The 26,801-nt window shown below is 58.8% G+C and overlaps 1 protein-coding gene across 2 annotated transcripts; it reads right to left on the bottom strand.

The window, feature by feature from the left end:
* Positions 1 to 1,336: 1,336 nt before the first annotated feature.
* TNKS1BP1 (tankyrase 1 binding protein 1) lies at positions 1,337 to 25,855 on the bottom strand. 2 transcript variants are annotated; one of them, XM_036076589.2, is made up of 12 exons: positions 25,706 to 25,855; positions 22,632 to 22,740; positions 20,961 to 21,594; positions 19,443 to 19,515; positions 14,271 to 15,692; positions 10,010 to 12,114; positions 4,091 to 4,457; positions 3,699 to 3,849; positions 3,450 to 3,586; positions 2,525 to 2,682; positions 2,258 to 2,330; positions 1,337 to 1,767 (listed from the first exon to the last, which is right to left on the bottom strand). In XM_036076589.2, the coding sequence occupies exons 2-11, from the start codon at positions 22,723 to 22,725 to the stop codon at positions 2,270 to 2,272; spliced, it is 5,202 nt and encodes a 1,733-aa protein (XP_035932482.2). In that variant the 5' UTR covers positions 22,726 to 22,740; positions 25,706 to 25,855; the 3' UTR covers positions 1,337 to 1,767; positions 2,258 to 2,269. The 2 variants fall into 2 exon arrangements, with proteins under 2 accessions (XP_035932482.2, XP_035932483.2); XM_036076590.2 differs by lacking the exon at positions 25,706 to 25,855 and adding an exon at positions 23,072 to 23,211.
* Between the last annotated feature and the right edge of the window lie 946 nt (positions 25,856 to 26,801).

Raw genomic sequence — 26,801 nt, 5'->3', positions numbered from 1 at the left:
ACCCACACCCCAGATCTGGCTCTGCCTTCCTTGGGAGCGGGCCCATCTCTTCTCCCTCCCAGCAGAGCCCGGGCACCAGGACAGCCCAGGCTCCATTTGTCCCACTAATGAGTCTTAAGTGTTTGGCTTGGGCTCCTGCCAGCCCTACTCCTACAAGGAAAAGAGAATGGGAGAGAACAGGACAAAGCTCACGCCAGCTCCGTTCTGCTGGGCCCCGGGAGGGTTGGCATAGGGGCTGCCTGGCACCGACCCACCAGGGGTGCAGCCACGAGCTGACTTGAGGCCCCCCACCTTTCTTTCCCCTCTACTTCAGGGGGCTTCTCAAAATGCAGATTCCTGGGCACAACTACAGGATCAGAAGCCTGGAGGTGGGCCCAGGAATGTGCATTTCAGTAAGCACCCTGGGAGACTGTGATGACTGGTGAAGGTTAAGAACCACTAGCCTAGGAGGTCCGTGATGGGAATTCCAGGCTGCGGTGTGTATGCACATTTTTCTAGGGAGTCCACAGCTTTGGTCAAATTCTCAAATTAGGTCAACAGCCCCCACACCCCCTACAATAAAATAACATAACATAACGTAACAACGTAACAAGCTAAGAAGCTCTGGCAAAGGGGATGATTTCCAAATTCAGGTGTAGCTCTGACCTCAGTGACTCAGCTCAGGCTCCACAAGGCGAGGCCCACGGGGGCCTCTCTTCTCAACACGCCTCAGAGAAAGCGGTTGGCAGGTCTGGGGAACCGGCCGAGGATGCCAGGGCCTGGCGGACATTCCAGAATGCATGGGCTAAAAGGGCCCTTAGGGTTCACAGAAGCCAAACTCCCCGGCAAGAAAGGCTGACTCTTCACCAACACCCGGTGCTCTCTGGCCACACAGCTAAACTGTACTTCCCAGTACAGTAGCCCCTGCAGTTGGCGGGGACCGGGAGTTGAATTCTGGCCAATGGAAGAGTCTCCCGTCCTGTGGTCCCTGTGGGAAGGGTCTCCCACTAGTCCTCGGGTGACTCCAAGGCCCCTGCAGATAGCCAAGCCACCACAGCGAAGAAGCTGGGCTCTAAATGACTGCGAGGCGCAGAGCGTCCCCACCACCAACCCACCCTGGACTGTGCCATGAATGGAAAATGACCCGTTGTGTGTTCAGTTACTGAGATTCAGGGGTTGTCCGAATCAGCACACAGCCTACTATCACCAATACGCCCTCCTCAGGGACACTGAGCCCACGGGTGCAGGGAACGTGAGTGTTCAGGGTCACAGTGAGCTGCTGGCGGGCCAGGATGGCCCAGCGATGGCCCTGCACGGGGGTTGGGGCACCTCAACCACACACCACAACCTGGGCAGCACCAATTCCCAAAAAACTTTATTGTTTCAAGTGGCAAAATGTTCTTGGTCTCTGTGGGGCACCTGGCAGGATGGAGGGAGGCCTGGGCTGGGGCTGGGGCAGGGCTCCGCCCATTACAAAAATCAAAGGCTTTTATAAAAATGCTATAAACTGGTATCAAAAGAAAACCCAAGGGAGGCTGGAGGAGGAAGCAGAGAGGGAGGTGTAAAGAGAGCAAGGGAGGAGGGACCAAAACCTTCAACCACTAATGCCTGAATCTGGTCAGGAGGGAAGGAGGGGGGGATACAAAGTGCATAAATGTGCCTCCCCAGACGCTCCTCACGTGGAGGGGGACAGAGGCTGCAGCCTGGGACCTGGTGGGGCTCCAGCCATCTCCCCGCCGGGGACCCCACAGGAATGGGCACTGCCTGAGACTGCCCGATGGGAAGGACCTGCAAGGGGGAGGGGAGGGAAGAGGTCAGGAGGGGACACCATGGGGGACACCGTGGCGGCCAGAGGAGCCCCCTCAGCTTCGGCTTCCACTCCCTGTGCCCAGCCCGGCTCCCCCAGCTGAGCCTAGTAGTGAGGAGCCCTTGAGCCTGGTAAGTGCCTCCAGGGGTCCCAGACCAGAAAGGCTGGCTGACCCCACTTGGGCCAGCCACAGGGCGGGGGTCGCATGGGGACCGTCCTTGAGCCCAGGGAGGAAGGCAGGACGGAAGCCCTCCTCCTCGTCCATCCCAGGCAACACCTTGTTCTGTGGGCAAAACCTAAGGGAGCCAAGGGGCCCACCAGGTCCTAGAGCTGGGCTCCACTGGCCTTCCTCAGAGAGAAACGGGGAGAGAACGGCCCAAAAGAAGGTACAGGGCTTCCTGAACCCTCCAGGGCAGGCCCTGCTCACCCCTGAGCCCCAGACAGAGCCCCAGCCCGGGAACCCACTCTCACCTCGAGGACTTCTCAGACCTTCTTCTTCTTCAGCTTCAGGGCTTGTAGCCAGTTGGGCGATGATCCTTCTGACCTAGAATGGCACAGGGAAAAGGTCATAAGGCAAACCTTAGGAAAGGTGAACAAAGTGAGGAAGTGGTAGGGAGGGAAACCCGCCCTCCAACCGGAGGAGGGAGGCTGAGGCTTCACCGCGGCGCCAGGAACTGGAGCGCCAACTTCACAGAGTTAATTCGGGCCAACCCAGTGAGGCCAATTGAGGTCACCTACCCTGAGGATTTCTCTGGCTTGGGAGGTAATGCAAGGGGCTTCCCCAGCCCCGGGACCTTGCAAGATTTGGAACGCTGCACGGCGGACTCCTTCTGGCTCAGCTTGCTCTCCGCAGGCTCCCCCTCCTCAGCTGAGCGGTTCCGGGGGCGCAGCTTGGCCTAGGAGATGAGCCCAAGTGCAGGGACACATCAGATGAATAAGCGGGAGGATTCCCAGAGGGCAAGGCCTTCTCCCAAGGGTATGCTGTCCCCAGAATCAGGCACAGACCCCTCTGCAGTCCTTTTGTCCAGATGGATGGGAAGTCGCTTAAAGATAACCCTCCAAGAGCTGAGCCGTGCCCTGCACAGAGTAGGTGCTCAAGAAGATCCTGCTACACTGAATTCAGACTAACTGAGCTGGACAAAGCCAGTGGTGACTTCCCAGCCCTGTGTCTTTGTTCATTCTGTTCCCTCTGCCTGGAACAATTCCCCATCATCACCCCACCCTCCAGAGCCAACTCCTACATATGCCTCAAAGCCAAGATCAAATACTTACGTGAGACCTTCCTCAATATACCCTCCCATCCCGTACCTTATGACCATTAGGAAATAATCCCCCCACACACTCTGAACAGGCCTAGCCCTTATCTGTACCTCCCCAGTGACACCTAAACACCTCCCCCCCTTCACCAGAGCTAATCAGAGACATGGCTTGTGTCCCCAACCCACCCCATGAAGTACTGGGACATGAACGCCTTGTTCTTCCTTCCATCCTACTTAGCACACAGCATGGGCCAGCAGGGCCCTCAGTGGAGAGCAAAATGACAGGAGCGATGGGAAGGAGGGCCCAGGGGATGGAGGGAGGGAGGGAGAGATGGACGGACAGAAGAAACGCTGGACGCAAGGTGGCTAGAGGCTGGATGTGTGGTTGAAGGATCAGACGGTACCTTCAGGGCTGATGGACTCAGGCCAGGAAAGAGGTTGACTTTCAGCCCCTTGGTGCCCAAGGACATCCGTGTCCGACGGTTCTGAGGCTCCTCCACCACCTCGTCGTCTGAAGACGGCACCCGAGAAGCTTGTGGCTCTGCAAGGGCCCAGAGCGGGGGCTCAGCACAGACAGCAAGCGCAGACCAGCCCGCCCCCGCACAGTCCCCAGGCAGCAACACAGACGTCACCCAACAATGCAGGGGCCCTACCCGTGGAGTCCTGGAACAGGCGTGCGTCCGAGTCCGCTGCCTCTGATAGGCCCAGGGTGCCCCCGGGCCGAATGGCCGGCGCCCGGTGCCCTCGCTTGCGCCCCAGGTTGGCACGGTTCCGATACATGGCACTGTCAAGGACCTCGGTGTCCTGCTCGGGACAACGGCAACACCACTGCCATTGCTGTCCCGTGGCCCTGCCCATCCCCCAGGAGCCCTCAGCTCCAGCAGCCTAGAGCACCCTGTTCATAGGACTCACCCACTGCCCACTTCCTGCCCACCCCCCCCCGGCCTGACACAGCTCAAGGAGGCCCGAGGGCCGAGGCTCCGGCTGCATCACCCACGTGCCCCCCAACATCCCAACCACTGCCCTGGGCTCACCCTGCACTGACCTCAATGAAGGAGAAGTCCTGACTGGGAGAGCGGGGAGGAGGGCCTTGGGAGGGCCGCCGAGGGGGCCGTGTCGGGCCCTCCTCGCCCTGCCCAACCCCTGAAGGGCTCCAGGTGCCGTCCACCTCTTCTGTCTGGCTGGCTTCACCATCTGGCTGTGGCCTCCAGGAAGGCAGAGGGTCCCTGCTAGGCTCCAGGGGCTCCCCCTGGTCAGTACCCGCTGTGGCTCCTTCCTCCTCCAACAGGCCCCTGAGGCCCGAGGCTGCGGACCCCCCATGGACCGCTGCCCTGGAGTTGTTGGTGGCCAGCATCCCCTCCAGCAGGCCCTGGGAGCCAGAGGGTGGGGGGCGGGCCGGGCACCCACCAGGACTGCAAAGGAGACAGACCAGAGGACAGGGTCACCCATGAAGCCCTGGGGCTGGGGGCACAGAGGCCAGTGGTGACTTCCCAGCCCTGTGTCTTTGTTCATTTTGTTCCCTCTGCCTGGAACAATTCCCCATCATCCCCCAAAGCCCACTCCACAATATCTGTGCCCCTACTTCCCCCACCCTTTCCCTCTCCCGCCTTTCCAGGCTTTCCCAGACTCCTTCCAGAAGGATGCGATCAAGGCCTTGTACAGCACAGCACAGAGGGGACAAGGTGGGCAGCCTGGCAGGTTCAAATCCCAGGTCCACCACTTACTGAGCCTTTGGATGAGTCCCTCCACTACCAAAGCCTTAGGGTCCTCTAACTCCAGGGTCGCTGGGGAATGAAATGGGAACCAAAGTGCAAAGCCCAGTGCCTGGCCCCCAGCGTGTACCCCATCACTGACAGCAACGGGCCCCTCCTAGGGGCACCTGCGTGGGATGAGCCAACCACTGGCCCATCAGGCTGTGCAACCTCTTCAGCCCTCAGCCCCCACATCATCCCTCCCCGTGCCCCAGTCTCATGGAACAGCTAGGGACTCCCAGAACATGCTGGGCCTGGGCCCCTGGGTGGCTCAGTTGGTTAAGCGACTGCCTTCGGCTCAGGTCATGATCTTGGAGACCCAGGATCGAGTCCCACATCGGGCTCCCTGCTCAGCAGGGAGTCTGCTTCTCCCTCTGACCCTCCCCCCTCTCGTGCTCTCTCACTCTCTCTAATAAATAAATAAAATCTTAAAAAAAAAAAAAAAAAAAGAACATGCTGGGCCTTCGCAGACTGCAGTGTGTGTGGACGAGCTGTTCCCTCGCCTGGGAGGCTCCCCCCCTGGCCCTCTGCTCACTCTCCCTGCAGTTCAATTCCTCTTCTGAAGCTGGCCTGCTCCCCTCCCTCAGCCTCCGCCCCCCTCCGCAGCCCTGCACGCCCTGGGCTCCCACCTGGACCAGCCCCTGCCTCAGAGCCCGTCTGGGAGCAACTCAAGGGCAAAGATGGGTCCCTTTTGCCTCTGTGCCCCCAGCCCCTGGGCCCGGGGCCTGGCCAGGAGGGGCAGGACTAAGCAAATGTTTGCCCATTGACTGAGAGGTTGGGTCACCTTGCACCTCAATACAATCTCCGCATCTCCTGCCTGCCACTCCCTCAAAACACGACACAAACACGCACGCTCGCTAACTCATACACCGTGCACTGCGAGCCGGCGCACTGGCCACCTCCCCCTGAAATAGGGACACGCCCTGCACACACTCACCACACACCTCCCTCAAGGCACATCTAGGACCCTGCCTCCATTCGCACAGCCACACAGCCGAGCCACAGCCCAACACACACACACACACACACACACAGGGCAGGGCCATGCTGGAAGCCAAGCCTCAGAGAGTTGCCAAAGGGACTGGAAGGGGAGGGGAGTAGGGCAGGTGAGTCAGTAGCAGGCCGGAAGGAGGGAGGGCAAGAGAGAACATGTGTCAGTCTGTCCTTCCACAAGCTGCTGACAGATGGAAATTAAAGCGGTCTGGGGAGGGAGGGAGGGAGGGAGGGAGGCGGCAGCAGAAGTGCAGCAGCCCTGGATGGGGGCCAAAGCCAGCTCACCCTGCAGCTTAAAATCAGGGAGGCCGGGAGAGAGGGGGCAGGGGTGGCACCCCCATCCAGCCTGAGGCCCCGCCCAAAGCCTCTCCCTGGGGTGGGGCAGACACAAGGCTGAGGGCAGGCCCGCGGAGTTTAAGGGGATGTGAAACAGCGGATGGGTGGATGGAAAGATCCACATCCAGAGCAAGACCTGGCTCCAAGCCACGTGGGCAGAGGGCCGCAGATGAGCTCTGTGGGCTCCGGGGGCGGCCACGAGGAGAGGGCGGCCACGAGGAGGGGACGGTGGGAAGAGCACCGGGGAATGCGGTGTGCATCATCCCTGCTGGCTTGGCGCCACCCCAGCTCAGGAGAAGCTTGCCTGCCTCTGAGCACCCAGATCACCTATCACCTGAGCTCCTCCCTGGCAGGGAATCAGGAGAGAAGCATGGTCGGGAACCTGCGCTGGGTGCCGCCACTGGCAGAGATGGGCTCCATCCCCTACCACACCTGCAGTACTTGTCCACTCTGAGTCTCAGCTTCTTCATCTGCAAAATGGGGACCATAAAAGACTGATACTTTGCTGGGTCTGTTGGCAACACGCTGGAAACATGTGCCCAGCACACCGTTAGCACCGTGCGCTAAACTTTGATAAATTTTTAGGATGATCGGGGCATCTGGGTGGCTCAGTCGGTTGAGCGTCCGACTCTTGATCTCGGCTCAGGCCAGGATCTCGGGGGTCCTGGGATCAAGCCCCACGTCCGAGCCCCACGTCTGTTTCCATGCTCAGTGGGGAGTCTGCTTGAGGATTTTCTCTCCCTCTGCCCCTCCCCCACTCATGCCTGCACATTCTTTTTCTAAATAAATAAATAAATTTTTTTTTTAAAAATTGGGGGCGCCTGGGTGGCTCAGTCATTGGGTGCCTGCCTTCGGCTCAGGTCATGATCCCAGGGTCCTGGGATCGAGCCCCGCATCAGGCTCCCTGTTCCGCGGGAAGCCTGCTTCTCTCTCTCTCCCACTCCCCCTGCTTGTGTTCCTTCTCTCACTGCATCTTCCTCTGTCAAATAATAAAATCTTTAAAAAAATTGTTTCAGGATAATCACCATCCCTAACATAGGTTCCTGGCCTGAGAACTTGTCCCATCTTGCACCATCTATACCCTCGACCCCATCTGGACTTAGCATCTCCTGAGGGTCAGGACTCGATCCAACCCCACCCCACCCCCCACAACCATTCCAGGCACAGAACTGGGGAAGGGTATGAAGCAGATGTGCACAAAATCAGCTTCCCAGTACTCAAGGCTCCAAGACCCAAAATGAGGGAGGCTCAGGCCTCCAGCTGGAATGATGTGCCTAAACGGGCAGCAGATGGCCTGGACCCAAGAGACAGGAAACGTGCCCGGAGAGATGATGACAAGGCTGGGGCACGAGGGAACATGAAGGAGCCCATAATCACCAGCTGTGGACCTTGTGCGAGTCACACTGCTTCCCTGGGCCTCAGTTTCCCCACCCATGAAATGAGGGAGCTGGCCTCAATGATCTCTGAGGAGATTTCATGAAGACCCCAAAATGACGGAGAGGTGTCCACACCACTAGGCCCGGGGCAGGGGCAGGAGATGACCAGGAGGCCACAGAGAGGAGAGGGCAGTTCATGAGCTCTCGGGGGACCCAAGAGAGCCACTCCCACCAGGAAAAGGTGGCCCTAGACACAAAGAAGGAGCCTGAGCTCTCCCCGTGACCCACCCACCCCCATGCTGGCCTTGTCACAACTGTGCTGGACAGCATTCCAGCCAATGACCGCCTGCCATCAGGGGTCATTGTCCCACACAGAGGCAATGACAAAAATGTCCCCGCAGGCCTCACTTTATGGACAGCTCAGATCCATCCAAATTGGCAAAACAGATACAAGTAGCAAGCATTTTTTTTCAGTCATCACCACGTGCCAGGCAGGTTTCTATCACTCTGTGTGTGTCCGCACCTCTTAACCCTGTGAGTAGGGGGAGTAAGTACAAGAAATAGGAGGCCCTGAGAAAGAGAAGGAACTTGCCCAAAGTCACAGAGGTGGTGGCTGAATCAGGACCCAAACCTGGCAGATGGACCCAAACCCAGACTACTCTGGGCTATCCTCAAGGACTTCCCAGGGGAACCTCCAAAACTTCCCGCAAAGAGCAATTTTCCAGGGTGCAGAATTTCCCTAAGTCAGATGCCCAGAACACCAGCTCCTTGGATATTAGTCAAATAAGTCTGGGAAACCTTGCACTAGAGAAAGGTAAACAGGCTTCCTTATCCCTGTGCTTTCACCTGCTAGCACGTGCTCATGCACAAACACTCGAGGTCTCCTTCTGTGGCCACAGAGTACACAGTCTTCCCCAAACTTAGAACATAGAAAACCAGAGCGTCTTAAAGGCAGGCTAGAGACCGAAGCTCAGCCGGCTGAGTGCTGAGTCCTCCTTCTCCGCGCCTACCTTCCTCTTCCCCAACCCAGTCCTGCAGCCTCCTGGTGGCCCCCACGCCGGTCCTAAACAAAGGGAAAGATACTCCCACTTTCCCCTTCTCAAGAGCCACCCAAGCAGAGGGGAAAGGTGGAGGGCGTCAGTCCTGCTCCCTAGTAGCCTGAGACCCTCAAGCACTGTGACCACACCTGACAGCATTTACGATGTCGAAGCCAGAAAGAGGTACTGCTGACTGTGTGACCATAAGCAGGTCACACCCCTTGTCTACATGCAAACTGGAGATGGTAAAAGTCCCTTTCCACGGCACAGGGCAGCTGTGAAGGTCAACGACGTAAGGTAGGCAGCAGAGCACTGGGCCCTGCAGAGCAGGGTCCTGGGCACTAGGAATGGGAAAGTTTCCCGAGGCTAACGTTACAGATGTCCCGGAACTCATCCAAGATCCCAGGAGCCTCTGGATTCCACGTCCTGTGAACCCACCCCTGCCCTGCAGCCTTCGGCACCTCCCCGCGCTCTGCCCACCTTCCTCTCTCTCCTCCTCCTCGGTTCCAGTGCCCCTCCCAACCCGCTGGCTGACATCCCCACCATTCCCTCTAGACCATTCCCCGTCCCTCCCGCCCCCCTGCCACTACCCTCAGCCCCTTCCACTCACAACACGGCCCCCACCTAACGCCTCCTTTTCCCTTCTTCCCCAACCGCCCAGTGAGAAGCTCCAGCTTCTTCAGAACGGTATAACCTTCTACCCAGTCAAGAGAATGAAACCAAATCTCAACGAACGGGAAATGTTAACAAAACACAACCAACCTCTTTTTAGCCCCCTTTCCAGCTGTGAGATCACCTCAGCTGGTTTCAGAACATAAAAATCCCTGGGACAGGCTGTGGTAGGCTCGTAAAACCACTAGTCTGTTCCTCTGGAAAGCTCCCTTTCAGTCACTCTGTGTGTGGAGGTCAAGATCAGGGGGTCAGGAGCCAGGTCCCTATGACCTTCAGGTTTTTAAACTGTTGCTCTTCTGGGCCTAAAGACAGGGCAGGCAAGAAGCACTAAGTTCCCAATCTCTGCAAGAAACAACAAGCACCACTGTCTACTCCACTCCTAACCTGGAGTGTCCCAGGCCGAGTGGACACAGAGTCCAGTCCTCCTGCTGACACCCGTGAAAGCATCCGTGTTCCCTGGCCCGGGAAGCCCCGCGGCTTTGGGCCAAGAGACCTGGGGGACCCCAAAGATGGGACACACACCATTCCAGCACAGTCATGATACAGTCACCAAGGAGCCTAAAGCATGGGCAGCAAACACCACCTCAAACATCACCATCATCAAAACAAGAGTCCACCTATGTATATCACACGCCAATTAAAAAAAAAGGAAAATTAGTAATTCACAGTCCAAACCATCTCAATTTTCCAAACCCTACAAGTCCTTGGGGGAAAGTGGTTTCTTCCCTCCTGAAAAGGGCTGCAATGTTTCAGAGAGCTGCCAAACCTTCCCTCCCACACAGGGATGGGGCTCCCTTACCTGGTTCCAAAGCCAGGGACTTCTCCTGTCTCCATCCCAGGGTCTTCAGGGCAGGTCTCCAGGGAAGGTGTGGAGTGGTCTTCACTGTGGGTCTCTGGCCCACCTGTCCCGCCAGGCCCCAGCTCTCTGGCCTCCAGGCCCGGGGACAAGGTGCTGTGGTCCCTGAGCCCTAGCTCCGGGCACTGGCTGACCTCTCCCACCCCATGCTCCCTGGCTTCACTTGGGGCCCCCGAGAGCTCCATGTCCCGGAGTCCCAAGTCCTGGGTCCAGTCCATCTGGCCCACTCCACATCCCCGTGGGTCCTGAGAACCTCCAGACTCTAGGTCACATGGCACTTCCAAATTCCTTAGGCCCAGACTGCTGCCCCAGTCCACCTGGCCCGCCCCAAGCTCTCTGGGGCTACAACCTGCCCCCGCCATGCTCCTCAACCCGAGGTCTGGTGTCCAGTCTGCCTGTCCCACCCCACGCTCCCTTGATTTAAGGAACTCTCCAGCCTCCACACCCGACCAGTCAGTCTGTCCCACGCCACTCTCTCTAGCCTGGCTGGGGCTCCCTACCTCCCCGACACCAGCCAGATCTCTGCTCCTCCCTCCGATGTTGGAGGTCCAGTCCTTCTTCTCCCCGACCCCAATCCCCCTGGGCTTCTCGGACCCTCCAGCCTCCAAACGGCCGGCCAGGTCCACATCTCTCAGGCCCAGCTTGTCTGACCAGCTCATGTGTCCCATAGCTTCCTCCCTGGTGCCCCTCGAGCCCCCAGAAGCCACACAGCTGGACACCTCCAAGTTCCTCAGGCCCAGCTGGTCGGTCCAGTCCACAGGCCCGGCCGGGGTCTTCTCTGGAGGCACGAAGGGGCCACCCGCCATCTGGCCAGAAGGGCTCAGAACAGCACTGCCCGCCCGGTCGTCACCGATGATGCCGAACTGATGGCCTCTCTCGGAGGCTTCCGCGCAGAAGTCGCCACTCCAATCTCGCTGCCCCGGGCTGAAGGTGGCCTCCGGCTGGGGGACAACACCGTGGCCGAAGTCGCCCGCCCAGCCTCGCCGGCCCACCTCCCTGTCTTCCTGGCCAGCATGGCCCGGGCTCTGGGCCCCTGCCTCCTGGCCGGCACCGCCGCCATGAGAGCTGCTCTGGTCTCTCTGTCCCGGTGCCCCATCCTGGCCCTGGGGAGTGCTGGGGCCGAACAGGCCCCCCGATTCTCTCTCCTCAGGCTGGCTGGCCTCCCTGCTGGTCTCGCCTGGGCCGTCTCCGCCACTCGGGACTTTCTTCTCAAACTCCTCGTCCTGCTGCTGGGCTTCCTCAGGGCTGAAGCCGGCGCGCAGGGCTCTCATCCCGAAGCCTCGGTCCTCAGGGCCCCCGGCTGTGGAACTGCCGCTGCTGCTGTAGTCCCTCATCCAGGCGCTCTTCCCGAAATCCTGATCTGGCGGCTCTGCACCCCGGCTGCTGAAGGTGCTGAGCGAAGACATGCTCTTGCCAAACTCCGGGTCCTGCCCATCTGCATCCTGGCTGCCGTACCTGCCACGGTGGTCCTTCTTCCCCAATTTCTGGCACTGCTCGTCTATATCCTGGCTGGCATAAGCACCCAGAGAGTCTCTCTTCCCAAATTCCCAGTCCTGAAGGCTTACATCCCGACTGCTGTAAGTACCCAGCGAGTCTCTCTTCCCAAATTCCTGGTCTTGGAGTTCCGCATCCCGGCTGGAGTAAGTGCCCTGGGAATCCCGCTTTCTGAACTCCCAGTCCGGAACATCTGCCTCCTGGCTCTGCTGAGCACCAAGCTGGGCTGGCTTTCCAATCATCCAGTCCTGGGCGGCAAGGCCCCCTGGGGCAGACACTCCACTCCCATCCCGGCTGGCGAGCTGGATGTCCTCCTGGCCAATGCCACACCTGCTGGCCCACTCCCTGGCACTCCCTTCCCCTGCTGCTTGCCCACACTTGCTGGTCCAGTCTCCCTCTCCAAGGCCTGGGTCCCCTCGAGGGCTTGCACTCCCAAGGCCATAGTTCTGAGAAGTGTCCTGGGACCAGCTGGAAGGACTGAAACTGCTGGGAGGTGGGTCTGCTGCAATCCCAAATTCACTCTGCAGGTCTTTCTGGGCCCAGCCAAGGAGTCCCTAAGAATCAGAAAATAAAGACACAAAAAAACAATGCTTAGAGTCCATCAGAGTGGGAGTCCAGAATGAGACTCAGCACTGCCTAGTGTCTGAGAGCCCCACTTTGGCAACAGAAAGTCTGGGTTTAGATCCCAGCTGTGTGACCTTGAGCAAATCACTTAACCACTCTGGGCCTCAGGGTCCTCACCCTTAAATGGGAAGAATTCCTACTGCATGGGGTGGTTTGGGAGAATGAAACAAGATCGTTTAAACCAAACCTCAGCATAGTGCCTGGCATGCAAGGGGCACTTGTTATGGACACTCAATCAATGATCCCATGGACATGTTTACAGCCCTTGGGCAACACTTGGCTAACTGCCAAAATGAAAGCCAGCCTGGCGGAGTGGTCTTCACAGGGCTGTGAAAGGGGTCCACTTTCTATTAGGAGTGATCAAGACTCAAAAGCCCTCCACAACCTCCTTTCCAAGGGAACAGTCCGACCCTGCCCCTGGCCCTACTCACCCCTTCCTGAAGTTCCCAGCCCCTTCCTCTCTATGGAAAGCACCCTTCTGCCTAGCCCTTTGCAGGAAGACCTCGTAGCCCTCGCCTCATCCCTGGAGAAGACAGGAGGGACAACCTCTGCCATGGAAAAAGAGCCAGCCCAGGGCTCCCTGCAGCCCCCCTACCCCCCCACCCCAACTCACTCCTTCAGGCGGGGGAGCCCTGGGCTCGGGGCTGCGGAGCCGGCCAGCCTCATCCCTCAGTGCCGCATTGGCTAACAGCCTCTCCAAGACAGACATGCTGGGTTCCCGGTCCCCAAGCCCGGCCATGGCCCCTGCCCCCAGCCCGCCCTGGGCTCCTGGGTGCGGCTGGGTGCAGGGACAGGGCTGGGCCGCTCCCCTCGCCCGGACCTGTCCAACGACTCTGGCTCGCGCTCGCCCTGGCCCCGCTCCCTCCACGGCAGCTGCAGCTCTGGTAGCCCCGCCCAGAAGCTAGTTGAGTCACCCAGAGCCCGGGACAGACACACCTACCGGGAGCCAGCCTGGTCTTAACTCCTTCCTGCTCCTCCTCCTCCGCCTCCACCTCTCCGCCCCCTACCCCTAAAGGCCGACTGGCTCCGCCTTCCTTCCAGCCCCACCCCTACCAGCCCAGGCTGGCCTTGAAAAAGACATTTCAAAAGCCACCTGGACCCCAGCCCTTAAATTCAGAGCAGCCTGGTAGGAGAAAGGGCACTGGCCAGGGAACTGGCACTCTGACCATGGCCCAGCTGCCGACTTGCTGGGTAACCCTGCACAAGGTTCCGCCTCCTCTGGGCCTCAGCTTCCTGTCTACAAGGCAAGTCTTGAGCTCAAGGGTAAGGGCCTTCATGGGGCGCCTGGGTGACTCAGTCGTTAAACGTCTGCTTTCGGCTCAGGTCATGATCCCAGGGTTCTGGGATGCTCCCTGCTCCGCGGGAAGCCTGCTTCTCCCTCTCCCACTCCCCCTGCTTGTGTTCCCTCTCTTGCTGTGTCTCTGTCAAATAAACAAATAAATAAATAATCTTTAAAAAAAAAAAAAAGGGTAAGAGCGTTCACAAAGCCAGCACTTCCTAAACACTCAGGATGAACTACGTGCTATTCTTAGTGCTTTACGGCCTCTTTAGTCTCCGCCATGTGAGGGAGAGTTTATCGTCACCCCCATTTTACAGACGCAGAAACCGAGGCACAGAACAGCAACTCATTCAAGCTCACATCTGGGCAAGGAGCAGAGAAGCCAGGCAGTCTGGTTCCAGAGCCCGCATGCTAAATGGCTGCGCTACGTTGCCTTCCACAATTCCATCTGTAAAGCTGGACTAACGCTCAGTATAGGTCAAGCACTGAGCACCTGGACATCTCGGTCTACCCGCAGTCCGACCCTAAGAGGCAAATGGCTCTTATCGTGAAAGGTCTCAGAAGCTAAGAGGTTAGCCAGACGGCTCGGCTGGCGGGAGCTGGAGCTGGATATGAGCTCACACCGGTCCCGTACCCTCAGCTCCATCAGCTCTGCCACACCGTATAGCTGCGAGGGACACAGCTCTAGGTGCCTGGCCCGGGGCCATATCCCAAGCTCTTGACACATGAAATCCACACTGAGAAGGCCCACCCAAGCCCCGGCTTCCATCCGGAGGCCCCCTACCCTCCCTGTGCCCCGGTCCTCACCTCGGAGCAGGCACCTGGGGTCTGCGCGTCTTTGAGCTCAGATCCAGCTCCCCGCCTTGCACTGCCCGCACTAGGTGGTGGTGAGGCCAGGAGCTCATCCAGCCAGCGGGAGCTGCCGTCAGGGCCTGCAGGCTCGGGCGACACACTACAGGGCTCTCGACCTTCCGTCCTGGATTGGGTGGCCTCAGCCTGGGCCAGGGTCATGGCCTCCTCCTCAGCAGGCAAGGCCTGCTGGGGGTCCGGGGTATCAGCAAAGAGGACACAGGGCTGGTCGGGGGGTGCTGACTGCTGCTGCCCTAGGACCGGCTCCAGGACGGGCAGAGTGGCCTCCCTGGTGGCCAGAGGGAGCAGGGACTCCTGTCCAGCCAGGGGCTCCTGCTCCTCACACCTCTCCTCTGCCTGCAGCAAGGCCACTCCAGGTGGGCCCCCTGGTGTTGAGAAGGGCTTGAGGGGAACTGGGGACTGGGGCTGACTCTCCCCATCCCCCTTCTGGGTTGGGGAGATGCCCGGGTCATCTGCCTGCACCCAGGACCCAGGCCTTCCTGGCCCCTCTGGAGCTGACTGGGCCCCTCGCCCCTGCTCGGACACTCCTTCCTCTCTGCTGGATGCAGCCCAGTCACTAGCCTCGGCGTCCTCAGCGGCCTCAGTGGCTTCAGTGATGGGGGAGGGAGGTGGGGAGTCCAGCCGCCACACCCCCAGACCCGAAGGCCGAGTAGGGAAGGTCCATTCAAAGGACTGTGACAAGCTCCAGTTGGACTCTGTCCCACTCCCAAAGGGACGATCCAGGGCAGACTGGCTCCCCTGGGTTTGGGGCAGGGCAGCCAGGGAGCCCCCCAGCTCCTCCTGGTCCCGGCTACGCGGCCGGAGCACACCTTCAGAAAATCGGCGCTGAGCCAGGCTGATGGGACGGTGTATGTCACCCTTGGCCACCACATCCCCAGATGGAAACGTCCGAGGAAGGTCCAGCAACTCACCCCCCTCCATCAGGGGCTGGGCAGAGGTAGCTGGGGGCTGCTCCAGGCTGCGGTGCCCCGAGACCTCAAGGGCTGGGCTGCCAGGTGTGGGGGCCTCTGGGGCTTCCACAACAGGGAGCCCTGAGCTTGGGGGGCAGCAGGAGCTCTGACCCTCATCGGGCAGGGCTACATTTGGAGATGCTGGGGTCATAGGGAGGCAGGGAGAAGGCCCAGAAACTGTAGGACTCTGGGTTTCTGGAAGCTGAGAATGGCGGGGAGAGCTCTCATCAGGTGAGTGAAGTCGGGGAGACCCCTCATCAAGTGAGTGAAGTTGGGAAGACCCCTCAGCAGGTGAGTGAAGTCGGGGAGACCCATGGGCTAGGCCTGAGACTTCAGTGGGGAGGCCTGGGCTGGCGCAGCCTCCATTCTCTGAGGCAGGGCCTGGACTCGGGTCCCAGCGCTTGGCGATCTGCAAGAGAAAGGTCAAGAGCCATTACACACTGCCCAGCTGGGGAGAAGGGCCCTGCCAACCCCACATAGACCCCAGATCAGTTGCTTCCTCACACTCTCGCTCCACAGACAAGAGAAGGAGACAGGAGCTCAGAAGGTGGGCCTCTCACGACAGCTAGGAGAGGTGCCAAAAGTGATTTACGGTATCTCATGCTTCTTAGGGTTCGCACAGACCCCACCCCAGGCCCTCTCCCGAGGATTCTGCGTATCCACAGGTCCCAGCACTATCCACTCCCCGAGGAAGCAGGCAGGCCTTGACTCGGGATTCAGGCAAAAGGCACCGAGGGACATGAAAGCACAGGGCTTGGAGTGACGGGCACTGTCCCTCCTAAGCCATACGCCCTCCCCATGACCACGGTGGTCGTTGGGATCTCAGAGTCTCAGCTCTCCCCTCAGTAAGCTAGGGCTACAACATCCATCTCAGAGAATTAGGTCAAAATTAAATAAGATCTGTGCACATGGCCTCTTGGGATAGGACTTACAGGAACAACGGATGCTACGGGACAGGGGCCCGGCGGGGAGGAGGAAGGGGCAGAGGGGGCACCAAGCACCCGGCTTCCTGGCATTCCACCACTCCACTTGGCCTGTCCCTAGACAATGAAGGAAGCCTTGCTCCCTTTGACCTTTGCCCTCCCCACGGGTCACACTTCTCCTGCCACCCTCTCCAATGGGGTGCTTTGTCCCACCTCATCCCCTGCTCGGTCTGGGCAGGGGGAGATCCTGCTTGCTTCTCAGGGCCCCTTCCACTCCCTCCATCCTCCCTCCACTCTACAAAACTCCAGTTTTCGGGGCATCTGGGTGGCTCAGTAGGTTGAGTGCCTGACTTTTGATTTCGACTCAGGTCATGATCTCAGGGTCCTGGGACTGAGCCCCACATGGGGCTCTGCACTCAGCGGGGAGTTTGCTTGGGGTTCTCTCTCCCTCTTCTTCTGCCCTGCCCTGCCATGCTCTCTCTCTCCTCTCTCTAAAATAAATAAATCTTAAAAGAAAAAAAGAAAAACACCTCCAGTGACCCGTCCTGCTAGTGCCCCCTGCAGGGCCCTCACTCCAGGATCACAGTACCCCTTCCCCCACTAGCCACCTGGCATAATCCCTAGTGATTTCAATGGCCACACAGGCGACTCTTCTCGCATCCTGGCTCTCTGTTCCTTGACCTCTTCTCGACTCTGTGACCCACCTGTCCCAGGTCTCCACCTCCCTGCAGCCACACCTGGGGCTGGACGTGGCTGGAGAAAAGCAAGCAAACAGAATGCATGGTCTCACGACAGCCTGACCTGCACTCGGACCTCCAGGACCTCAGATGGGCCTCGAGTGCCCAGCGGTCCCCCAACACTTCCCCTCCCCTGCCCACACTCCCAGGCAACGCTTTTGCCGTCCCCCGTCAGCTGCCAGCCCTCATACCCCGCCGCCTGCACGTGAACCCAAGCACTGTGCTCCCCCCTTCTATGCCTGTGAGCATCCTCGCTCAGAGCTCTCCCTCCTGCATCGTGGACCTTTCCTTCTCTACCGGCTCATTTCCACCAGCACACAAACTGCTCTCATTTCTTCTGTCTTCAAAAACAAACACACCCTCTTAACCTCACCTCTCTCTGAGGCTACCACCCAGTTTCTTGAACACCTTGCCTACGTTCACTGTCTATCGGGAGAGTTCCTCTCGCCCCATTCTCTCCCAAACCCACTCCCAACAGCCTTTTCCCTTCACCATGCCAGCTAACACTCTTGTCAAGGTCACCAGTGACCTCCCTGTAGCTAAATCCCATTCCCAGGGCTCACCTGCCTTGACCTGGCAGCAGCATCTGACCGTGGATATGCCCTCGTCCAGCCCCGAAGCTGGCTGCTGGCTCCATGTGGCCTCTAGGACTCCACCATCCCCGATCCCCTCGGGGTGTCCCCTGCTATGCCTGGGGCCGGGGCCTTCTGCCCTCCACTACCTCCCCTGTGCCTCTGGTGACCTTAACCCTCCTGGGGACCTCAGCCATCTTAACCGCCACCTCTACGCCTACAACTCCCCAGCTGCCCCTCCATTTCCATTTGGGTATCTAAGAGGGATCGCAAACGCAACAAATCCAGAAGCAAACTCCTCATTTCCCCTGATCCTGCTTCGGCCTTCCCAGTCCCCATCTCAGTGAATGGTAACCTCACCCCTCCGCTGCACAGGCCAAACGCCCTGCCGTCATCCGTGCCTCTGCACTGGCCCCCCTCTCCTAGCAGTCTACCTGCAAACCCTGCCCACTTCACACCTCCCAACTGCACACAGAGTCGGCTGCCGGGGTCCAACCACCATCATCTCCTACCTGGATGATGCCCCAACTGGTCCATGCTACCGCTCTTAGCTCCCTGCCACCAAAACGACCCTTTACAACTAAGCCAGCAACACGTCACCGCCCTCCCCCACACCCCTCAACGGCTTCTTCCTCTCAGGGAGCCCAAGTCCTTCTGGTGTCCTGTGAGGCTCCAAGCACCCTGACCCACCACCTGTCACACCTCCCCAGCACGCGACACCCCCCCTCGCTGCAATCCAGGCATCCTGGCTTCCTAGCCAGCAAGGTACCAAGTCCCTTGTACTTGCAGTTCCCTCTGCCCAACACGCTGCTCCCCAAACATCTATGCAGCTCACTCCCTTACCTTCACAGCAAGGCCTCCCCAATTACCCGCAGCCCAGAGCTCTCTGCCTCTCCAGGTCTCCCACACTTGTCTGACCCGCTACAGTCTGCAGGTTCACAGGGAGGCCTGTGCTCGTGTCTGCCTCCCCACACTAGAAGGTGAGCTCCCTGAGAGCAGGACAGTGTGAGCTTTGTTCTTTGCTGTGTCCCCGGCACCCAGCTCACGGTAGGTGCTCAGTAAACATTTGTTGGATGGACAAGGAAATGTGGTCAGGTCTCCACTGTCGGGGAGATGGGACAGCCTTTGGCTAGCAAGGGCTCTGTGAGCAAGAAGGAATATCAGTTACTTAGGAAAGCAGGCTGGGGGGCGCCTGGGTGGCTCAGTCAGTTAAGCGTCTGCCTTCGGCTCAGGTTGTGATCCCAAGGTCCTGGGATCAAGCCCCACATCTGGCTCCCTGCTCAGGGGAGAGTCTGTTTCTCCCTCTCCCTCTGCCCCTCCCCCACTCCTGTCCGATCTCTTCCTGCCCCGCACTCAAACAAATAAATAAAATCTTTTAAAGAAAAGAAAAAAAAGAAAGAAAAGCAGGCTGAGCCTGGCCACCCTCTGAGCACGCTGTGTGGAACAGTGGGAATGAAACAGGAAACCCTCCTCTTCTAAACCCCAAGAAGGCAGCTCAGCCAGGGAGAACAGTGGAACCAGGCTTCAGCCCCTGCGTACCTAACCTCTGTGAGCTGTGGCATTCACACGCCTCACATGGGACCAGGAGCATCCACTAGCCAGAGTTATCACAACGACTAAGTTAGTCACTGTTCCTGGGACATGCCCAGGTAGGTACCTGATCAGTGCTAGTTGTTATAGACACTGTAATTATTCTTCATAACGACCTGTCTCACGGCCTGAACCACACTTAACCGCCTGGGTGGTCGAGAACGCTGGCCTGGGAGTCAAGAAATCTGAGTCCTGGGGCCAGACCTGGGGCAAACCACCTCCTCCACAGGCCTCAGTGTCCCCATCTGAACTACAAGGAGGTAACACAGATGATCTCAGGTGACCCTTCCAGCTCTAAAATACTAGGATTCTGATTCGTAATAGGAGGCTAACTCACATCAGCGGGTGGGTCCGAGCCGGCTGGCAGAGCCAGGTCCCCGTTGAAGGCCAGGTCCAAAGGGGCGGTGTTCCTGTGAAAGAACAAGACAGGAAATGGAGGCAAAGAATAGAGCAGCCCCTCACTGATGGACAAGGGGAGAGTGGATCGAGAGTCTGCGTAAGGAACTTCACTAGCACCCAAAGTTAACCCCCCTCTGCCCCAGGCCATCTATTCCTGAACCCCCCCTGGAATCACTGAGGACAGAGATGCTGTACAGTTTCCGTAGAGAAAGTGCCCAGGGAGAAGGTCCCCATTCCCTTCCTGCACATCAAGGGTTAAATGCCCCCCCACACAACCCGCTCCTTCAGGAGACGCACCCTGAAGGAGAAGCACCCTGCGTGCCCAGACCCCTCAGTGGTTCCCCAAAAGATAAGTCTTCCTTCCCCTAGCCCCTAAGGGGTTAATGTTCTCCTCCAGCCAGGGAGAGTGCAGCTGGTCCCAGCTGCCCTGCCAATACTTCTTGAAGGATTTCAGGGGGAGGATGAGGGGAAAGAGTGATTTTCCAAAGTTGAAGTTGTTCTCTTAAGCTCTGCTTAGAGCAAGGAAGGGGAGGAAGCCAGAGAGCAGACTGGGGCAGGGTGTGACCTCCCAGAGGCTGGGAACAAAGACGGGTGAACTGGGGCCCCTACCCTCCAGGCAGGTTCAGGTGTGAGAAAGGCAAGGCTGGAGGGCAGGGAAGGGGGGGGGGGGCCCTCAGGTTGGGGCTCAGCCCACACCACAGCAGCCCTGCAGAGCAGCAGGAGGGGGAGGGGAGCCTCTCCCTCCAACGCCCAGTGCCCACCACCCCAAGGGGCACCTCCCGGCCAGCCTTCCGTCTACACTGGCACCAACTCCATGGAAGTGAAGCCTACGCAACAGTCTCCAACCTGGCTGTAACCCCCGTGCACTGACGCGAGCTGCCCGGGCATCAAGGTGTGCTCACGTCTTACCTGTTCTATCAGACTCCTCCTCATGGGCACCCTACTCATCCTGCCCCCTGCTCCCCCCCGCACACACACCAGCACCTTCACATCGTTCCACCCACAGTGCAAGCTACACTTAAGAGAACGTGCTTTGGCCTCAAAGAGACCTGAATTCAAATCCCAGTTCTGTCTCTTACGTGCTGAGGAGCCACAAAAGTCACTTACGAGACTCAGTTTCCAGATCTCTAGAACAGGTCTAATATTCTCTTCACTAAATAGCATGGCTGTCAATTAAATGAGGCAAAATTCAACTCTCAGTATAAAAAAACCTAAAAATAAACTTCCCTGTGGTACATTTGAACTCCACTGTGAACATCCATCCACTCTGTAAACAGCATTACAATTATAAAAAGAACATCGTTACGATGACGCTGTCTACAGGGGAAATGTTTTGTGACTTAGACAAGGGTCTGCCTGCACTCAGAGCACACTAAACTAAACTAACCTAAACGTGAAGGTCACAGTGCCAGATAAGGCCACCCATGTGTCCTCCAAGCTGCCTCCCCCCCCTCACCTCTCCTTAGGGGTCTTGCTGTGCTCTTCCTGGCACTTGCTGGGAGACTTTGCTGGCCCCTCCTGGGACCATCCCCTGGAGAGGGTCCCACCGTCCTCATCCCTGGGACCTGTGGCCACACCATAGGTCCTGGGGCCATATCTCGAGCTGCCATCATGGTTAAAGGTGAGGCGGGAGCCCCAGAGGCGATCAGGGCTGGCAGGGACCTCCTTCCGAGGCTGCTCCATCTTGGCCAGGATCTCTTCCACCGTGGTGGCTGCAAAGCGCTCTGAGGCTGGACGGAAGGGGGCAGGGGCCTTCCGCACACCTCCTGGGGCAGCACATCGGGCTGGGGGTGTCAAAGGGGGTATCTCTTCTTTCCCAGCCTCCTCTTTCCCAGTCTCTCGAGGGGCTTCTCCTCCAGTAGAGGCCTCGGTCGTAGGCCTTGGTGCAAAGGGAAGGGGACGCTTGCTGCCACCATAGGGCTGGGGTCCTGCCAGCATGTTCATCTTCCGGGCAGAAGGCAGCTCAGCCAGGGGACCCCGAGGGGGCCGAGGCCCAACAGGCACCAGCAGACTTGGCTTGGCAGGCAGGGCTGGCTTTGCAGGCAGGGCCCGGGGTTTGGGCTTGACGGGAGGTTTGGCCCGAGGGTCACCTACCAAAAGGAAAGGATTGGTTGGGGAACTGTCAGAAGAACCAGAAAACAGAACTTCATCGCCCACCCTAAAAACTCAGAATGTTCACATCCTTTTAGGTCCAAGTCAAATGTCACCGCTTCCAGGAAGCCTTCCTTGATTTTCCATACACATCTCAGAAGCATCTTCTCCCAACTCCAAATTTCAAAAATGTTAGTCAACTCCCTCACAAGCTAAAGCCACTTAAGGGCCCAGCTGGCACCTTATTTCTCCTTGTACCCCATTTTGCACCCTAGCACACGTTCTTCTCAAATGAACAAACAAATGAATGAACAAGAGCCAATAAACAGATGCCAGCCTGCCCACATCAAGCAGCCAGGCCACCATGTCCCTAATCCAGTCCTTTCCTCCAACATGACACTCTACTATGCCACCACCCACAGTAAACGTAGCTCAGCTTCCCCTGTCTCCCCACTGCCCCCCCCACCCCCCCACTGAGTGCACACCCAGGCCACCTGGGTCATCTGGTGTGTGATCAGGAATGCAAACTTACTATTGACCTAAGCCAAACAGAAGTAAATCTGCTACAGGAAAAAAAACAAGACCAGAAACCTACCTTCTACATAAGGCATTCCAATGCCAAATAAAAGACTTGGAATTACTCATGGCCACGGCCCTTCCCATAGAATCCTGTATCACCCACTCATTGGGCTCAGCCCAAGAAAGGAGTCTAGACAGAGCCAGGAGGCCTGGATTCAAACCCTACCCTAGGTGCATGCCGTTTCTCCCCTAGACCTCAGTGTCCTCCCCTGCAAAACACACAGTTTAATCTGCTTGCCCTCGAGGGTCAGTCTGCTCTCATGTGCTGGGGATCTAGGGTCTCAAACGCTTCTGAAAGGTCTCAACAGGAGCGGACAGCCTTTAGAACTCACCCTGCATAGCCCCATTATGCCTCCTGCCCTCACTGCCCCACCCCCTCCCAGGCAGAGCTGGGGTTCAGCTGCTGCCCCTCCCCCCTCCTCCCAGCCACCCTGCTCCACCCTGCACCCATAGGTACCTGGCTCGGAGCCAGCAGATACCAGCTCCTCCTCCATCTCCCGGGGCGGTGGGGAAGCCATGGCTGTGCCTTCCCTGAGAGCCGACACTTTCATCACATGCGGCAGAACCTGCGTGAGAATTGGGGGGCAGAGGGGCTGTGAGCTGGGTGGCTGGAGACCCAGGAAAAGAGAGAGAGAGAGACTGAGAAGGCAAAGGGGCTGGGCACTGGCAGTAGACTTAGCTGAAAGAAGTCTCCTACAACTAGCAGAGACAGAGTATGGGACAGGAAGCAGGAACTTCAGAGGGGCTTGGAAGAGGTCAAGGGACGTCCCCAGCGGCTGTATCCTCCACTCTTCCCAGACTAGTCTCTAAACTCCAGGCTCCTAACCCCAAAGTCCTGGAGCTTCAGGGACCCGCCCGCTGCTCCCTCTGGCAAGCTCTCCAAAACACCCCACTTACCGTTCCCAAGGCACCCCTTGGGGCCGGCAGCCCTGCCCGAGATACCTACTCAGGGGCAGAGCAAGAGGGCCGTGAAGTCTGAGGTCTCTCCGTGAATCACCTCATGGGAGACGGGAAAAACCCGCTCCTCCCCAACCTGGGGCTCCGCCCCAGCGCCTGCCTCCCCCTTCCCGCTCACCCTCCTTCCCCCCTCCTGCAGCTGGGAGTGGTTCCCTCTCCCCCCTTCCCCCTCCTCCTTCCACATCCCTGCCCCACTCCCGCCTCCCTCTGAGCTGTCTCATCCAAACACGGAAAAATAAGGAATAAAAAGTAAACATCTGGAATACATTTTTTTTTCTTTAATTTCTCAATCGCTTTGGCTTCAGCTTGGAATTTGATGAGGTAAAGCCAGGGCCTAGTCCTGTTGCCATAGCAATGGCCTCCCACTGGATTTCCAGAGCCTCGCCAAGAGGAAGGAGGAGCCGGCCCAGGCCTGGGCTGGGAGAATGGGACAGGACTTGAGAACATCCGGGGGGTGGGGTGGCTTGGGGGAAAAACTCCCTGGGGTTCCCCCTTCTAGGCAGTCAGGGTGGGATAGCCACAGCCTATGAAATGGGGATACTGGGCATCACTTGCCCCCAGGGTTGGCCTGAGGGATTTTGAGGGGGACAGAATAAATTTTAAACCAAGCAACACAGCCCTATGGCAGGGACCAAATGGTGCCCCTCCTCTAAACCTGTATGTAGCAGGAGCTCTGGGGTCTGATATGCCAGGATTCAAATGCTGAGTGGCTCTACCACTTTCCAGCTATGTGACCTTAGGCACATTGCTTACTTCTCTAAGCCTATTTTCCTATGTGAAAAACGGTGTACCTGAGGCTGGTGGGAGACCTATGTGAGATGGTGCATGCAAACTTAGCACAACGCCCAACCCGTAAAAAGTAGCCAGTAAATGTCGGCCAGTATTCGTATGATTCCATTCAGTGTCACCAATGAGCTAAGACCTTGGTAACTAACTACCTCCTCCTCTCCACAGGCTGCTGGCATTCCAGACCATTCCTTCACTCCTGCGGCCCCAGTCTTGTCACCTGCTCCTCAGATACTCCACCACCTCCTCAGTTCCCATTCTGACTCCATCCCACCCACAAGACCCCCACCCCCCAGGCTCCAGAGCCCTGCCCCTCTCATTCGAAAGGCAGGAGGAGGTTTCCCATCACCTGGTATGCACACAGCCCTGACGACAACCCAACCCTCTCCCACCTGCAAGGGGCACTGCCTTCCTCAGCACCCACTCCAGCTGGCCTGGGGAGACAGCGCCAAATCCTGAGAAGGGACCCCTGGGGCCCAGCCTTTGGAAAACCCACACACCCCTCACATTTGACCCTGCCCCAGCTTGCTTCTAAAATGAGAGAAAACACCAAGAGGATAAAGAGAAACCCAGGACCGTCAATCCCTTGGTCAGCCAACTACAAGGGAGGACTGCACGCTGTGGGTGGGTGATAACTGTGCAGAGCCAGTCCGAGCGTGCATGGGGGAGGGGCACACGCCATGAAAAAAAATTAAAAAACACAAGATTACTTCCTTGTCCTTGAACATTTATTTCAAGGGACATGGTGTGGGTGGTTAGAAATGGGGACAAATTGGCCCAGGACCGTAAAACCCTTTCACCTGGGGGCCTGATGGGCACTGCAGTATGAGGGGCTGCAGCAATGAAGTGGGGGGCTTGGCTTCCCCAGTTGAGAGGGGCCACAGAAGCTCAGAGGCCCCAGCCGGGAAACCCAGGTGACCAAGGCCGTATAGCCAAAAAGCGGTAGAATCGCAGCAGCACGGAGCACCCCTGACCCCCCAACAGTCAGGGAGAGACTAGCTGACCCCCGGGAGCAAAGGCCGCCAGAGGGGCTGGGGAGAGGCCGGGCAGCTGCAGCCCCGGGGGGCAGGGGCCCAGAGCGCCATCGGCGCAAGCGGGGTCGCCCCTATGGACCCTGGGATCTCGGGCCGGATCCGGGGCCAGAGAGGTCGGCAGGGACAGCACGTAAACTGCTGGAGGAGGGAGGGCCAACGGGAAGACGGAACAGCCCGGGGCGAGGGGCCGTCTGGAGGGGCCCAGTGGGGAGCTCTGGACACAGAGGGGACGCCGGCAGCCGAAGAGGAGGAGGAGAAGAGGGTGGAGGAGGAGGAGGAGGGGGCGGCGGCGGCAGAAGCGGAGGACCCGTGCGCTGGCTGTGAAGCAGCCGGCGAACAGACGAGGGACTGGGGACGCGGACCGGGTGGGGGCGGACTGGGGTGGCTGGGGGCGTGCCGAGGGAGCCGGGGGTGGGGGCGAGCGCGGGCCCGGGGAGGGGGAGGCGGGGGTCCCTCCAGCAGCTCCGCCCGCCCCCGGCCCCGCCTCAAGCCCTCGCCCCCTCCCCCCTTTCTTCTAGCTCGGCCGGCACGAGCTCCAAACCGTGCACCCTCCGCCCCCGCGCACACGCGCCAGCTCCCCCGCGACCCCCGCTTCCTCCGCGCCCCCGGGCCCTGCAAACTTTCCTGGTGACCCCCTCTCCACCCCAACCCGAGGTCCCGGCAGGAAAGCGCCCACTCCTTCCATGCCTCTCCCCCGCCCCCATCCCGGACCCCGCCCCCTCCTTCGCCCTCCTGACCGCCCCCGCGCACTCACGCGCTCCCCCGGGATCCGGCTCCGCTCGGCTCGGGCTCTGCGACCCGACGCCAGTCCCTGCCGCTGCCGCCGCCGTCACCGCGGGACCAAGCCAGTGCGAGCCCCGGCGGGGCCCCGCCCCTAACTCCGCCCAGGACCACGCCCCCAGAGCGCCTCATGAATATCCATGAGCCGGTGGAAACCGGGAGTAGGAAGCCCGGGCAGAACACGCCGAGTCGTATGCAAATAGGCGCAGCCCCGGTACTCAATTATTTATAAGTCTTGCAAATAAGGGGCCTGTCCCAGGCTCGGACCCCCGCGAAACTGACGCAACTCGGAGGCTAGGAACGTTCAGGCAAGATGGCCACCGAGACGACTGCCTAGAGAGGCTGCCTGAGGACGGCCCGCTCGGGCCCGGCGGCCGGCACTGATTGCAGCACCATAGAGTCACGGCGAGAAAGAAGGTCACCGTTGGCGGACTGGAGAGGCTTCCTGTGGGAAACACCTGAGAACGCACGCAACGTGGCCGCTCCACGTGTATCAATTCAGACGTGGAGCCACCGTGAGGACGACTGGAAGCTCTGGTTCCCTAGCTGGTCCTCACTTCCCTGCTCTTATGTCCCCTTCCCAGACGTAAATTCCTCCCAATCCCCCAAAACAAAAGCTTCGTCCATACTCCACACCTTTCCTGCACCCCTACCCACCCCCCACACCACTCGTCGTCCACATCTCTCCAGGCTCGGGTTTCCGTTGCCCCGCGCGGCGAGGAGGCTGGTCAATCCTGATTCCATTATCTAAACGCGTGGAAGACCCTTGACTCATAGGTGATTAAGGACTGAGCCAGAAGCTGCCTCCCCTCAGCTTGGCTAATGGAGTGGAATTGTGAGAGTGACTTCCTAATCAGATCAGCTCTCATTTCTAGACTCTCAGGTGGCCCATCCCGGCAGAAGACTGTGAAAACCAATGCTTGTCCAACCGGGAACAGAACAGGATGTACCTGGAGGCTTGCTTCCCGGCTGGCCGGCAGGGCCCTGCCCAGTCACAACAGTATGGTAAACACCACCCCCCAAAAATGGGTGCAATACAACGGGGCTAAAGAGAAGGCATTAGGACATGG

This window comes from Halichoerus grypus, chromosome 11, assembly GCF_964656455.1.
Source record: "Halichoerus grypus chromosome 11, mHalGry1.hap1.1, whole genome shotgun sequence".
NCBI lineage: Eukaryota > Metazoa > Chordata > Mammalia > Carnivora > Phocidae > Halichoerus > Halichoerus grypus.
This window is presented reverse-complemented; position numbering and strand designations above follow the sequence as displayed.